Below are 13,500 nucleotides of genomic sequence, written 5' to 3'. Positions count from 1 at the left end.
TCTTTGTGATAGTTGGTAAAATGAAAACAAGGAGAGAAGTTCCAAATAACAAGATTAGTCCCTAAAATCTTGATAGAACTCCACCAGCTCCAGGCTCATGTGAAAATCTTCTGATTGAGAATAAGGGTATCAAAATGAGGATGAAGGGCTCACAGAGTCCAACTGAGAACCTTCCAAGCACATAAATGCACTGTTACAACAAAATCCATGCTCATTTTACAGCTATGGGAAATTGAGTGACAGATGTTGGCAGTAAATTCCAATCCACATAGGAAACATGTCATCACTTGGGATTGGGTACTAGTTCAGATTCCCACTTTTGCAACTGTATTACAAAGTAGTTTAAAATAGAAAATAAGAAGGTAGGAGAGGTATGTAATAATTATTATGCCCTGTGTTAAATTTTCTAACAGATTGAGATAAAAGGTGACATTCTGGTGCCAGGATTTGCCAGCAGGAAATTGGGGCAGGTGCCTTGTGAGGACATAGCTGTTCGCTTCCCGATTCCTGAATGCTGGATTTATCTGTTCAGAGTGGAAAAGCACTTCCGCTATGGCTCAGTGAAATCAGCACATAGGAGGTAAGGCACATTGCTTCACTTAATAAGCTCTTTGCATCATATTCATTTGCTCAAAGAAGAGTATTAACTAAGTAGGAGGGACTAGTCTGTTTAGTTATTTATGAAATTTTATTAGTAGGTGCCTAATGCATTATCTATTAAAAAGGAAAGGAAATGAAGGTGATGTAATTTAGATTGACAAGCTTAAATTTCACCAAATTCCTTGACACAATTTCAATGTGTTTTACGTTTTAATGCATGATAAAGGAATACTATTTCGCCAAAAAAATTTAACAGGTGCTTAGGAGCTGACCGCATTCTCTGTAGTTGATACATGATGCACCATTCATAGTTTGGTGATGGAGTATTTCATCAGAAGGGAGTACTTCACAGGGTCCCGGGCATTTGTGGGATACTTTGTGACATGGAATTCTTCATGACATGAGTCAAAAAATCAAAAACTGAATCCAGTAGCATAGTTTTGAATTAAATGACTCTAAATATAACACAAATTTTAAATAATCCACAAATTTAATCTGATCACAGGTTTTTTCTCCCTTAATCTGCATTCCTTGTTGGTTGTGGCTCCTTGGCAGATAGGTTAATGGACCATGTCACCTGCCTGGGAAATACATTATACGAGGGTCATCCGGAAAGTAGTACCCGTTCGTGAAATAAAGACACAAAAGTAAATATTAACAAACATAAAAAATTTTATTTGAAAGAGGATACTTTAAACTACTTCTCAACATAATCTCCAAGCAAATTAAGGCATTTGTCATAACGTGTGACAAGTTTCTGTATTCCTGCTGCATAGTCCTTCGCCGCCAGCTCATTGAGATACGCGAGGGACCCATCTTGCACAAATTTTTGCATAATGCAGATGGTGTTTAATAATTTCATGAACAATTGTTCGAGAAACATTGGGAAAATGCTCACAGATGTCATCAATTGTGACGCGCCGATCGTTCCTCACGAATTCGTCAACTGAGCTCACCAGTTGGTCTGTAATGACAGACGGTCTCCCCGAACGCTCATCGTCGTGTGTGTTCCCCCTCCCCATGTTGAAGTTGCGACACCACCGCCGAACAGACGACTCGTCCATTACATTGTCTCCATACACCTCCTTTAATTGGCGATGAATATCACATGGGCGAACGTTTCTTGCATTGAGGAATTTAATCACTGCCCTCACTTCACAACTGGCGGCGTTCTCAATTTTTTTAAACATTGTAAACAATCACAGAAACAACACAGGCAATGCTAGCGTCACGCAACTTGGCTCAGAGAAGGCAGACAAGCCACTGAAGCTATCTGACCTCGTCCAGCGGCTACTCGCGTCGTCAGCACTTCATGCGGCACGAACGGGTACTACTTTCCGGATGACCCTCGTATTCTTGATTGATCAGTCACCTGTTCATCATCTATCTCCCAATTAGCTGCAAGAAAGTAATAAGTCTTTGGGATTGACGCCAAAGTCTTAACTCAGGGTGTATACCAATCAGCATGTTAATTGGATTGGACAATGCCAGATTCTAACTTCACTAAATAAGATACTGGGTTCAATATCTCCATGGCTGTACTTTCCATCCATTTACCTTACCCCTATAACCTCCAATTAATGCAAATTGTCCAATCAAAATTTGTTCAGCTCTACTGCCATCTATGTTGGAAGTTTTCTTAGCTTGATCATTTTATCTTGAATGATAATGGTCTAACCAAGTCAAACCTTCTTCTTGAAATTTGGTTTATTTTGCTCGTGATTTGTTGATGGTAGTATTTATTAGTTCTGTAGGCCAAAATGAATCTACTTAACTACAGGTCCCTTTTCATCTATAGCTTACTTCAACCACTTTTTTCATTGCCTTTACTGCATTTGTAGCTTTGCCACTACTAAAAAGATGACATGAAATTGTAAAGGTATGCTTTATGCCATTTAGCCTCAAAAACTGCTTAAACTCATGAGAAGTAAAAGGTGGACCATTTTCTGTCATGTAATGTCTAGAAAGTCCAAATGTAGCAAACGTAGGCCTTAATTTAGAAATGGCTTGCTTACAACTCACCCCTTCCACCTCCAACAATTTACTGTGTCTCCAACTTAGTTAAAAATAATTTCAAATCAAATTGCCCCAAAAGGTCAAACAAATTCTTTGCCAGGGTCATTTAGGGAGGTCTGAATAATTGAAAATAACTTTTTTCTGAATTTAGTCTTTCCAAAAGACAAGTTGAGCAGTTGTTAGCTAAGCATTCAATTTCACTATCTATTGATGGCCAAAAAATGTATGAATTCATTTCACAATGGTCAAATGGCCGCAATACAGGTTATCCAAATAGACTTCTGCAAAACTTAAGGGATCAGCACTCAGTTCTCTCGCATTAAAATTCCTTGCATAACAATTTGTTCATGTAGCCTCAAGAAGTAAAAGTAAAATTCACTGTCTATATTATTTGGCAATTATACTATACGTTATCTAACATCATACTTAACTCCAAATCTTTCCTTGTTTCCATACTTACACATTAACATTCATAGGAATTTATTTTGACTTCAAGCAATTCAGAAAAATCATTCACATCTCCAGAAGCTTTTAATTCAATGCATTAGATATCAAAATCGTACAGAGACATGAATAATGAATATTTCTCCAACCAGCTTTTGGCTATTGATAGCAATACTTCATTTGGTCCAAAATAAGCAAAAGGGGTTAATGATCTGCAAGTAGAGTGAAATGATGACCAAATAGGTATTAATGAAACTTCTACCCTCCACATACAATAGGAAAGACTTCCTAATAACCAAATACCATTTTTCAGCCTTAAACAATGACCTAAATGCAAATGAAATGGCTAAACTATTTGTAGCTAATTTCAATATTAACTCTGAATCAAACTGTGCTAACATTGGTGCAGGCACTAATTTATTTTTCACTTGCTCAAACAATTTAACATAAGCATTATTCCATTAGAAATTAATGTCCTTCTGCAACAACCTGAATTTAGGGTTTAAAATAGAAGACATGGAAATGATGGAAAAAAAAGGAAATTAACTAAGAATAATTGCTCATTGATCCTAAAAATTCTTTTAATTGTGAGTCACTTTGGATTGTAGGTGCATTTATAACTGCTTCTACTCTACAGGGTGAAGTACTTAACCCTGATTTTCTAATTACAAAACAGAATAATCAATAATTTTTTAAAACAGCTGACACATTTCTGCTCACCGCTAAGCTATTTTTACTCAGTTTGCAACAGACATTTTCTGAGTCGACACAAGAGTTACATGTTGTCATTTCCTGTGATAAAGAAGTCATCAAAAAAACAAGCTTCACCTAGTATTCCTCAAGAAATTGCTCCATTAACCTTTGGGACATAAGAGGGGCAAAAGTAATTCCAATAAAACTGTCATACTCAAAAAGCCCCTTGTGAGTATTGATGGTACAATAATGTTTAGAATCTACTTCTAATTTGACCTGGATGCATGCCTAAGAAATATCAATTTTAGGAAAGGTGTCATCCTTCTATCATAAGGAAAATAACTCATCCATTCTGGTGTTAGGATGGTGATCAATTCCTAAATGGGGATTTAGTGTAACTTTCCACAAATTCAGATCAAGCAGTTTTTCTTAGGCTCAGGCAAAACAGGTGAACCCCATTTACTCTAATGCCAGTTGATATTTGGTTTTAGAACTCCAATTTTTAGAATAGTTAAATTAAAAATGAAAAAAAAATAACATTATGATTGTAGAGTAAAATGACATTCCTCCTTCTGACCCTTGCCCACTCCTCACTCATGTGTATCTTCATGGTGATATCATTACACTAATTTGGTGTGAGCCACTGCTTACTTTGCATTAGGTGGCATTGCTCTGTTGCAGAACAAACAACAAGCTAGATATGGCATTGGAACTAATTTCATTTCAAAGAGAGCTCAAGAGTTTTATTTTTATTTTTGAGCCAGAACATGTACATATGTCACATATGTGAAAGTTAATTGAAAAAATATACATACTTCTATAAAACCATAGTAATCCACCCAAAGGTTGGTTTGAAAGGTGAGGGTAGAGCTCATCTAAGTCCAATGGCATGCAAAACCCACACATCCTTGTGTGGGTGGCCAATTCCTTTCCCTATATGCCACCGATGGTTTTCCAGGAAGTTCTGGTGCCTAAAAAATCACACAGCTTGGGTGAAGGGCTGAGGGTGCCCAGGGGCATCAACCTGAATCGAACCTGAGTAACCCGGTCTAAAGCCCAGCGCTCTCCACTGACTTGAATAAAAATATAGTAAAATGCATTGAGGTTCAACCCTGGTTGTACATTTACTTAAATGTATTCCTCAATCTGCACTTTTATCCAACTCCTAAGAAAATTAAGCATACTATTTTTGTGGTCTGATAGCTATCCATATTCACTATTTGAATGCATTCAATGATTTAATTTCTTTACATTATTGATGTTTTTCAACTGATGAAACTATTCTTATAACACCTAATTTTAGGACAGGAAAAATAAAAGGGATTGAGAGGTTTCTGGGAACCGTGGAGACTCCAGATGCATCACTCATTGAAGTGACCTCAGGGCAAGCCAAGTACGAGCACCAGCACAGGGCCATTGTGTGGAGAATGAGCAGGCTTCCGAAAGAGGGCCAAGGTAAATAATTCACCATACTACTGTATACAGGTATGCCCCAAACAATATATTGCAGATGAAAGAACAGAGTATTAAAATTCTTCCAAATAGTACCCTTGTGCATCGACACACCAATGCCAGTGCCTCTGCCAGTTGCAAAAGCAGTGAAAAGAGGAAGTTGGTTGTGCCACCAAAATATTCAAAAGTCAAAATAAGCTGTGTCCTTTTTTGTATACGTGTGAATGTATATGTATATACATGTATACAATGTGTTTCATGTAAATCTCTTTCTCTATAAACAGGTGCATATACAACTCACCAATTTGTCTGTCGCCTTGCATTAACATCATATGATCAGATGCCCGAGACACTTGATCCATATGTATATGTGGAGTTCACCATGCCAGCTACTCAAGTATCTCATACAACCATTCGATCAGTTTCTGTCTCAGGGGGAGACAATGACCCTCCTGAGAAGTACGTGAGATACCTAGCAAGGCATGAATATCGTGTGGAAGTTGAGCATACACAAGTGAGTAATATTATATATGGATCCTAATTTCTTAGGGAAGAAGCAAATCAAAAAGTTATGAAAATATTATTCTTTCATAGTTTATTAACTTTTGATGACTTTTTCACCACAGTTTTATTATTTGGTTTAGTTAATTTTTATTATTGTTTCACAATTTGGCCACAATATTTGATATTTTTTTATGAATTTAAAATATAGAGTAAGGAGTGACATTCATCATTATTTAAAAACTTGTATTGGCAGCAAATTTTCTCACTGTCTAATACATTATTTCCAATGCTGCTCTCTCATCTGAGGATTCTCATTATTCATTGCTTTATTCTTTCTAACTCTCATTTCAACCTCAAGCACAGTATAGAAACATCTGCTCTATACAGCTGTGACTCGGGCCATGTTTGAATTACTTTGTCCTCTCATGTTCCAGTGTAGATAGTAAAGTAACACAAATGTATTTCATATTATGCCATGACTTTGTTTTAGAGATTCAAAGTTATATCACTGTATTGTAGGCAGTAATTCTTCATTCATTTTTAATTATATTCAATAATTGTTTTGACAATATCTATACAGCATAAGGTGAGCCCATCAATTTTCCAATTTCCAATTGATCATTACCATATTATGGATTATCTGCACCTTATATGGCAAAAGAAACACTTAAAAAGATGAGAGAACTGTGAATAAGCACACTATGTAAAGACATCTGAAAGGGGTAGTGAAGGACAATATGAAGCACAGCACTGCATGACACAGGAAATGGACATTAGATTGGGTTGATGGCAAGGATGAGCAGAAAAAGGAATTTTTGAGCTGTAGGTGTGGAGGAGATTCAGAAAATATGTTGGATAGAGAGAAATATGAACAGTGAAGTTTAAATAGGGCTGAGGGAAATTGGAAGGCGATAATGCCAAATCATGAGGGAAGCAACCTTAGTAGCAGAGAATAATGTAGCAGCAGCATTGTATGCGGGTGCATACGATTACCATATAATATTGTGGCTGAAACAAAGTGATGGACAACTTTTTTAAACAGGTGTCAGCGCAACGATGACTCACTAACATTTACATTGTTATTTTCCTCCCGAATCTTATTGGAATATGATTTTTGACTGTTGGTGGGCACAATTTTTCTGAAATGGGGTATTGAATATTTATAAGTGAACAGCAACTTTTTGCAGAATTTATCTTTCAATAAATTGAAGGAGAAGGTAGTGAGGTCTTTGGAAGTAGGTAATAGTAATGAAAGTGATTTAGGACTGGATAATGTCAAAATTAAAGTGGATGACATTGAGGATGAATTCAACTTAGATGAAGTCCCTGTGTGTTAAAGGGGTTAATATGAGACAGTTGGCCACATTGAAGAAGTAAATTTAAGACTTTGGAGATATGTCCCCCAACAACTTGCAAGAACTAGACCTGAAAATTTAGTTCGTAATATTATTTAAGTAACTGACTCCAGCAAACATGCCAAAAAATATTTGGAAAGTTTTGAGTTATTTATTTCAAATGAAATTATAAATTTGATAGATGCTTATACCAATATAACAGTAAGACCACATGCTAACCAGCAATATGGATCAACAAAAGATATTGACTAATATTGATAGTGGCAAAGTAAAACCTTTCATTGTCATTCTATTATCGATAGAATGATTTTGTGAATTCAGTGAAAATAATCAATATTTGTGGAACAAAAACAATTCTTTTTTAAGGCCAATATATACGCTATATAGCTGGGATGTCTCAGGATCGCTTCATTTTCATTATGAATTTTCATTATTTTGACAATACCTATACTGAAAGTACCAAGGTCAAGAAGATTACTCGGCTCCCTTTCATGAAGTTGCCAATATGTTTATAGAGAAATGTCAAAAAGCTTATAATGTATCAGCGTTTGAGACCATCGATGAGCAGCTTGTGTTATTCCGTGTGTGGTGTTCTTTCAGAGTCTATATATCAAACAAACCCAAGAAGTATGGGATCAAAATTTTGGTGTCGTGCAATGCAGAAAATTTTTATTGTTGCAATTTTGATGTTTACCTTGGAAATGTTGGTAATATTGGGGAAAAGGAACAGTCACAGGGAGCAGTGAAGCAACTGACCTAGTATTGGTATGGGGGTGGCCATGGCATCACTGCTGACAATTTTGTTTCATGAACTTGTTCCTAGAAGAAGAGATTTTGAAAAAGAAAATTTCAGTGGTTGGAACTGTTTGAAAGAATATAAAAGATCTGAACCAGGGATTGACTTCAACTTGTGGCAGAGAAGTGAATTTTCTATACTCTTGTTTACCAAAGACCTCATAAAATTATCAGAAAACCATGATATGGTGTATTAACTTGACTAACAGGAAAGTTGCTATGGTAAGACAGGAGCATCAAGAAACTCAAGGTGAAGATAGAAAGAGAGGCAGGCACAGCTTCTGATCTGGTGGACACAATAAATACACTTGAACATGTAACAAATGCAGCCATTTGGTATGCAAGAACCACATTATTGAAGAGTCTTGAATAACATGCATTAATTACGTTTCCAACTCAAGTGAATCAAACTAACAAAATTTGATTTTCAAAAATATTTGTTTGTGTTATCCAAATATTGTCCTTGAAAAATATTCCATTTTTATTTCAATGTATATTAGAATATAAACAATATTTGCCCTTTTTGTTAAAATATTATCCACTCTAAATATGTATTTATTTCTAACTTGGGTAGTAAATATTGGTACAGAAAATTAATTTTTAAAGTCTGAGTCTTCTGGGACTCAGGTCTGTACTTGGCATGAAGCCAGTGAGGTCCATACTCACTGACTGTTAATACCATGTCAGCATCAAATGTAATCAATCTGACAATTGGTTTGTAGCCACTCTCCAAGCTATATCCCATTCCAATCTAACATTATCTTCAGTCCCTCATCGCTCCTAGCACCAACATATTCCATCACCTTTTCCTCATTATTCATCCTTGGCCTTCCTCTGAAATTTTACCCCTCCATATTTTCTTAAATAATGATCTTCAGTAAACTATGCTTCCTCAGGATATGTCCAATCAAATTACCTCTTCTTTTTATTAGTGTTCTTCATAGATTTTCTCCTCCCTTACTTACTTTAATACATTTTTTAATTATTTCTCTGTCTACCCATTTTATTTTTTTCATTATTCTTTAGTATTTATTATCTAATATCATGTACATACACCATTGACCTGGTATTTTATAATATAATCTTTGGGTAAATTATTATTATAACACTACATTTCCACCTCATACAATCTTCTTTTCTATGCTGCTCCTAGGGTCCAAGTTTTAAAGCTATGGAAAAGTGGACTCGATACCTTCTTTCTCCCAATGTTATTTTATCCTTAAAGATAGACGGCGATGCGTTTTGTCCTTCCGGCCTAATCTGTGCCTGGTATTTTCATAAAAAATACTCAAATTTAACTTTTTTGTTCAACCTCTAAAAAGTATTTCAGTTGGACAAAACTTCACTGCTAGTATTTCATCAGATACCAGCAACCCCACAGATGGTTAATATCTATATCTCCAAAAAACAATTTTTTCAGTTAATTAAGCAACATCTAGTGAATGGATGAGAGAAGAGGTTTAGGGGTGAATGTCTAGGTGATTGGGAACATTTTAAGTACCTAAGTGGGGAGGAGAAAGGAAAGATAAAATGATTTTTTATGGCATGAAAGAGGGTATGAAATATAAGGATTGAAAGATTTCAATTGGGTAGGAAAACAAGAATTTTGATTGGGAGATAGCATTCAGAGGTTTCAAGATGATGTACAATAGTAATATAGGCAAGAGCAAGGAACCATCCAAACTACTTCTAATCTATGACATATCTGCATTGATGGTGCATGATATTTAAATGCACACTGATATTTTTTCCACCATTTCTACATGAATGTTAAAAAACAGATCTTCGATATATTATTCACTTCCAATGCTCCTGAGAACTCCAGAATTCTTTTAAGAGTGCATTGGTAGTACACTTTTATCTTAAACAAATGAATGTTAAGGATTCAGATATCTCTTGGTGGAAATTCATGAGAACATAATAAAATACCACCAGAATGGTGCTATATATTATGGATGGATGTCTTAAAAAAAAAGTTTTTTGATACTTGGTGAAATTACCATACATCTTTAAGTCTACCTACAAGTTTTGACCAATACTCGTATTAAAAAAACCATAAACACAGTAATCAACCCGAAGGTCGGTTTGGTAGGTGATGGTAAAATTCACTCAGTACTAAGCTCGACAGTGTGTGAAATTCAAACAACTGGGTAGGGGGGCCAGTTCCTTTCCCTGTGCTGGTTATGGTTTCCCAGGAAGATCTGGTGCCCAAAAAATCACTTTAGCTTGGGTGGAGCTGCAGGTGCCCCGAGTGCCTTGCCCGGGAATCGAACCCGGGCAAGCGGACCACCGCGACGGTGGAACTGCAGGTGCCCAGAGAGGCTTGCCTGAGAATCAAACCCAGGCCCTCCGGTCAGCAGTCCAACGCTCTACCCCCTGGACTACCGCGACCCACAATACTCTTATATTGCATGCTTTTTCAAGCTAATGAAAGCAAATTTTAACTAATAATAAAAACCATTAATTATGTAAATCATTAATTGTTTCAAATGAGAATATTGAATGGTAGGAAATCATCCCATTGTTCAAATAATACTCATTGTAAAATCTCTTTCCACATAAAATGATCAAAAAAAGTCAATGCAACCAGTTTCAACTATGGATATATCTGTATGACCATGCTCAATTCCATTAAGAAAAAGCAATCACGGTGAATTTTATAGGAAACCAATTATAATTGCTGGGAATTTTTATATTTCATTGAATTGCAAAATTAATTACCTGGAGCAATCTACCAAAACAAATGTAAAAAAAATAAATGCTTTTATTGACCAAAATAATTTTTTCATAATGAAAAATATTACATAACATTTCTATTGTTTCTATTTTGAGCTTCATTTCTTTTTCCATTGCTTATTTACTTCACATTAGAGCAATCCATCAATACACTTCATAGAATGGCATTATGGGTAGTTTGTCACCTTGTAGAGGTCCATCTTACATGAAAAAAGTGCTTCCAAAAATGCCTCAGACACCAGTCTAAATTCATTATACATGAAGAGTAGAGAATGGAGTGCCTTAAGCAACAGAATGACACTCTAAACTGTGTTCTAATATAAGTACACACACTTTAAAAGAGTAGAAATAATGCAACAATTTCAGAGTGTAAAAGTCATTCACCTTGACAGGGATTCGAACCCAGATCCCTCAATGTTCAGTTGAGTGCTTTAGCCAGTTAAGCTATCGAGACGTCCTCTTAAACTCTGAAATTTTTGTGGGCTTCAAAGGAACAAGATATTGTGATGAAATACCGTACAGATGTCACAGTCTGTGTATTTGGAGTAGAATTAATTTAACCGATGAATCTAAAAGACAAAATTATGTTTCTCTTAAATTTACCAAAATGAAAGGGTTTAAGGGTGGATGAGAATGTATTGAGTCAACTGCTTTATAGGTGCATCCAAAGAGGCTTTAATGTGTATTTTTTTGGAATTGAAAAAATTTGCCTTAAGGGTTTGGTATGATCATAAGTATAAAGAGAAATCTATAATCAGCCCTTCTTTGCTCAGTGCACTCTGCTTCATAATGTTTTCCAATGCTCTTTCCTAGGGGGTCGGGCCAGGTGCATATGTGTCAGCAACTCTGACAGCACCAAAGGCACCAGAGCCTGTGGTTGAAGAAGAGAAGGTGGTAGATGATGCATCAGCTAAGGATTCAGATAGTGATTCATCTAGCTAATGAAGAGGAGTGTGAGTAAAGAGACTGCTGTTTTACTGATAACTAACATTCCATTTGTAAATAAAACCTTGATGACCACACCCACCTATTTGCATCCACCAAGAGAGTCCGTGGTTATGACAATCTATATGTTTCCACTCATGACTTCTGGTAAAAAATATTTGTTACAATAGCTACCTATGAATTTAATGTAAAAAAACAATTCGATGTTGTAAATTGTATTGCGTCTTCTATTGATGGTGGAAAATATATGTTTTGATGGAAATAAAAAAAATCACACCCTGTGTCTGAATGAACCAGGTGTGTATACCACAGTAAGAAGTTCCTTAACAGTCTACATAATGTAACATACAACAAATATGTGTGCATTATAATGAGTCATTGGGTGACATTGCTACTGCTACAAACTTTTTGTTTGGATGCAGACAATTTTTCATCCATAGCCATCTTTGTAGTGATTTTTTAAGAGCTGCATTTATTCAAGTCATATCCAAATGTATGTAGAAACTACATTCTTCTGCATACATAAATACATTAATCTATTGCTGAAAATTATATAGATATGAGATGTGTCAATACGAACATCTGAACATGATGGACTAATTGGCTGTGCTAATATTGGAGAACCTGTTAATTTAGAAGATATATCAGTTTAATGCTTCATGTAATGGCCCCTCATGCAGGATGAGATAAGAAAGAATTTATCCCTTGTAAGAATTGTAAGTACTGTTAGCTTAAGATATGAATTGAGTTTTGTTTGGAGGGGTGAGCTATATTACCATTGATATACATAACCCCATTATTTTTCCACCTGCCGAAACATGGGCGGGTGGCATGCAGCAATATACCAAAGACAAATGGAGTAAATATGTCCAAACAGAAATTATGAAAGTGACTTTGTATGTATGGCTGAATGGAGTATGATTGTGTGTTGTTATAGATGTAAATTACACAAATTTAATATATGTTGAAAATGTTTGAGGTAAATAATTTTTATCAATTTCCGTTTGTTTTTATTATTTGAAAAGACATTGTTATAGGATGTATATGGATAGTTGTACCATGTGAAATAGGAATATGCACAGAAATAAGAAAAAACACTTGGTAATGCTGCTACATGTCTATGTTTGTTATTTGAACTTGGAGCAAAAGCTCAAGTCCCTGGGAGGAGTGCAATCTAGTCAAAAAGTGTGAAGACTCAATGGAAAACATTGGTCAAAACATTTTGTAAATAATTAAATTGAATAACTTGAATGTTGCCTAGTGAAGTATGTAACTAATATTATTATAATTTAGTGAATGGATGATTATGTAAAGTGGCCACATTAAAAATACAAGACAATACTATACTGCTGTGTTAAAAATACTGCTGAAATAATGGGCTTGCTGAAAATAGACAAGCCACTGTAAAGTACCAATTTGAAATGTTGAGTTATTTTGCAGCCATAAGAGGATTAGCCCACCTGTATTTTCCATTAAATTGGCATGAGCATTTGTGATTCAATACAGTGCTGTACACATTTTCAGTTAATTCTTTTTCAGTTCGCTGAATAAAATTCATCCATGTTATAGAAAAATTAGAGTTAAAGATAATTAATGAAGAAATCAACCCTACCACGGCCATGTACCTAATTAAAGAAGTTATCAATCAAATATATCTAGAATTCAGAGAGCCTATATGTAGACTTAGGATTGCCAAATAAAAGAAATGCTCATTCAAGTGATTGGCAATCCAGGGTAAATATTTTTTTGTTTAAATGTGATTGATGATATGTGTTGTATATCTACAGTTGAGATGATGTAAAAGATGTAAAGAGACCAAACAAAGGGAGAGTGAATGACTCTCCTGACTACTGTGAGTAGTGAAAGTTACTTTATGTACAGTAAGTATTTATTCTTATGTGCAATAAATGTGTGACCTAAAATTATTTGAGCAAATAAACATGTGAAAAATAATTTTTAA

The 13,500-nt window shown here is 35.3% G+C and overlaps 1 protein-coding gene across 2 annotated transcripts in view; it reads left to right on the top strand.

Annotated features, from left to right (window-relative positions):
* The window catches only part of stnB (stoned B), a 34,211-nt gene extending 20,711 nt beyond the window's left edge, over nucleotides 1–13,500 (top strand). The window contains exons 10-13 of one of the 2 annotated variants that reach the window (XM_071584627.1): nucleotides 414–580; nucleotides 5,057–5,208; nucleotides 5,490–5,719; nucleotides 11,409–13,500. In XM_071584627.1, the coding sequence (XP_071440728.1) occupies nucleotides 414–580; nucleotides 5,057–5,208; nucleotides 5,490–5,719; nucleotides 11,409–11,537 (678 nt within the window). In that variant the 3' untranslated portion in view covers nucleotides 11,538–13,500. Of the gene's footprint in view, nucleotides 1–413; nucleotides 581–5,056; nucleotides 5,209–5,489; nucleotides 5,720–11,408 lie in introns of those variants that run through there. The other variant, XM_071584628.1, reaches the window with a different exon arrangement.

Source organism: Hetaerina americana, unplaced genomic scaffold, assembly GCF_022747635.1.
Source record: "Hetaerina americana unplaced genomic scaffold, ioHetAmer1.1.p SCAF_2, whole genome shotgun sequence".
In the NCBI taxonomy this organism is placed as follows: Eukaryota; Metazoa; Arthropoda; class Insecta; order Odonata; family Calopterygidae; genus Hetaerina; species Hetaerina americana.
Note: the sequence above shows the minus strand (reverse complement) of the source record. Positions and strands in the feature narration are given on the sequence as shown.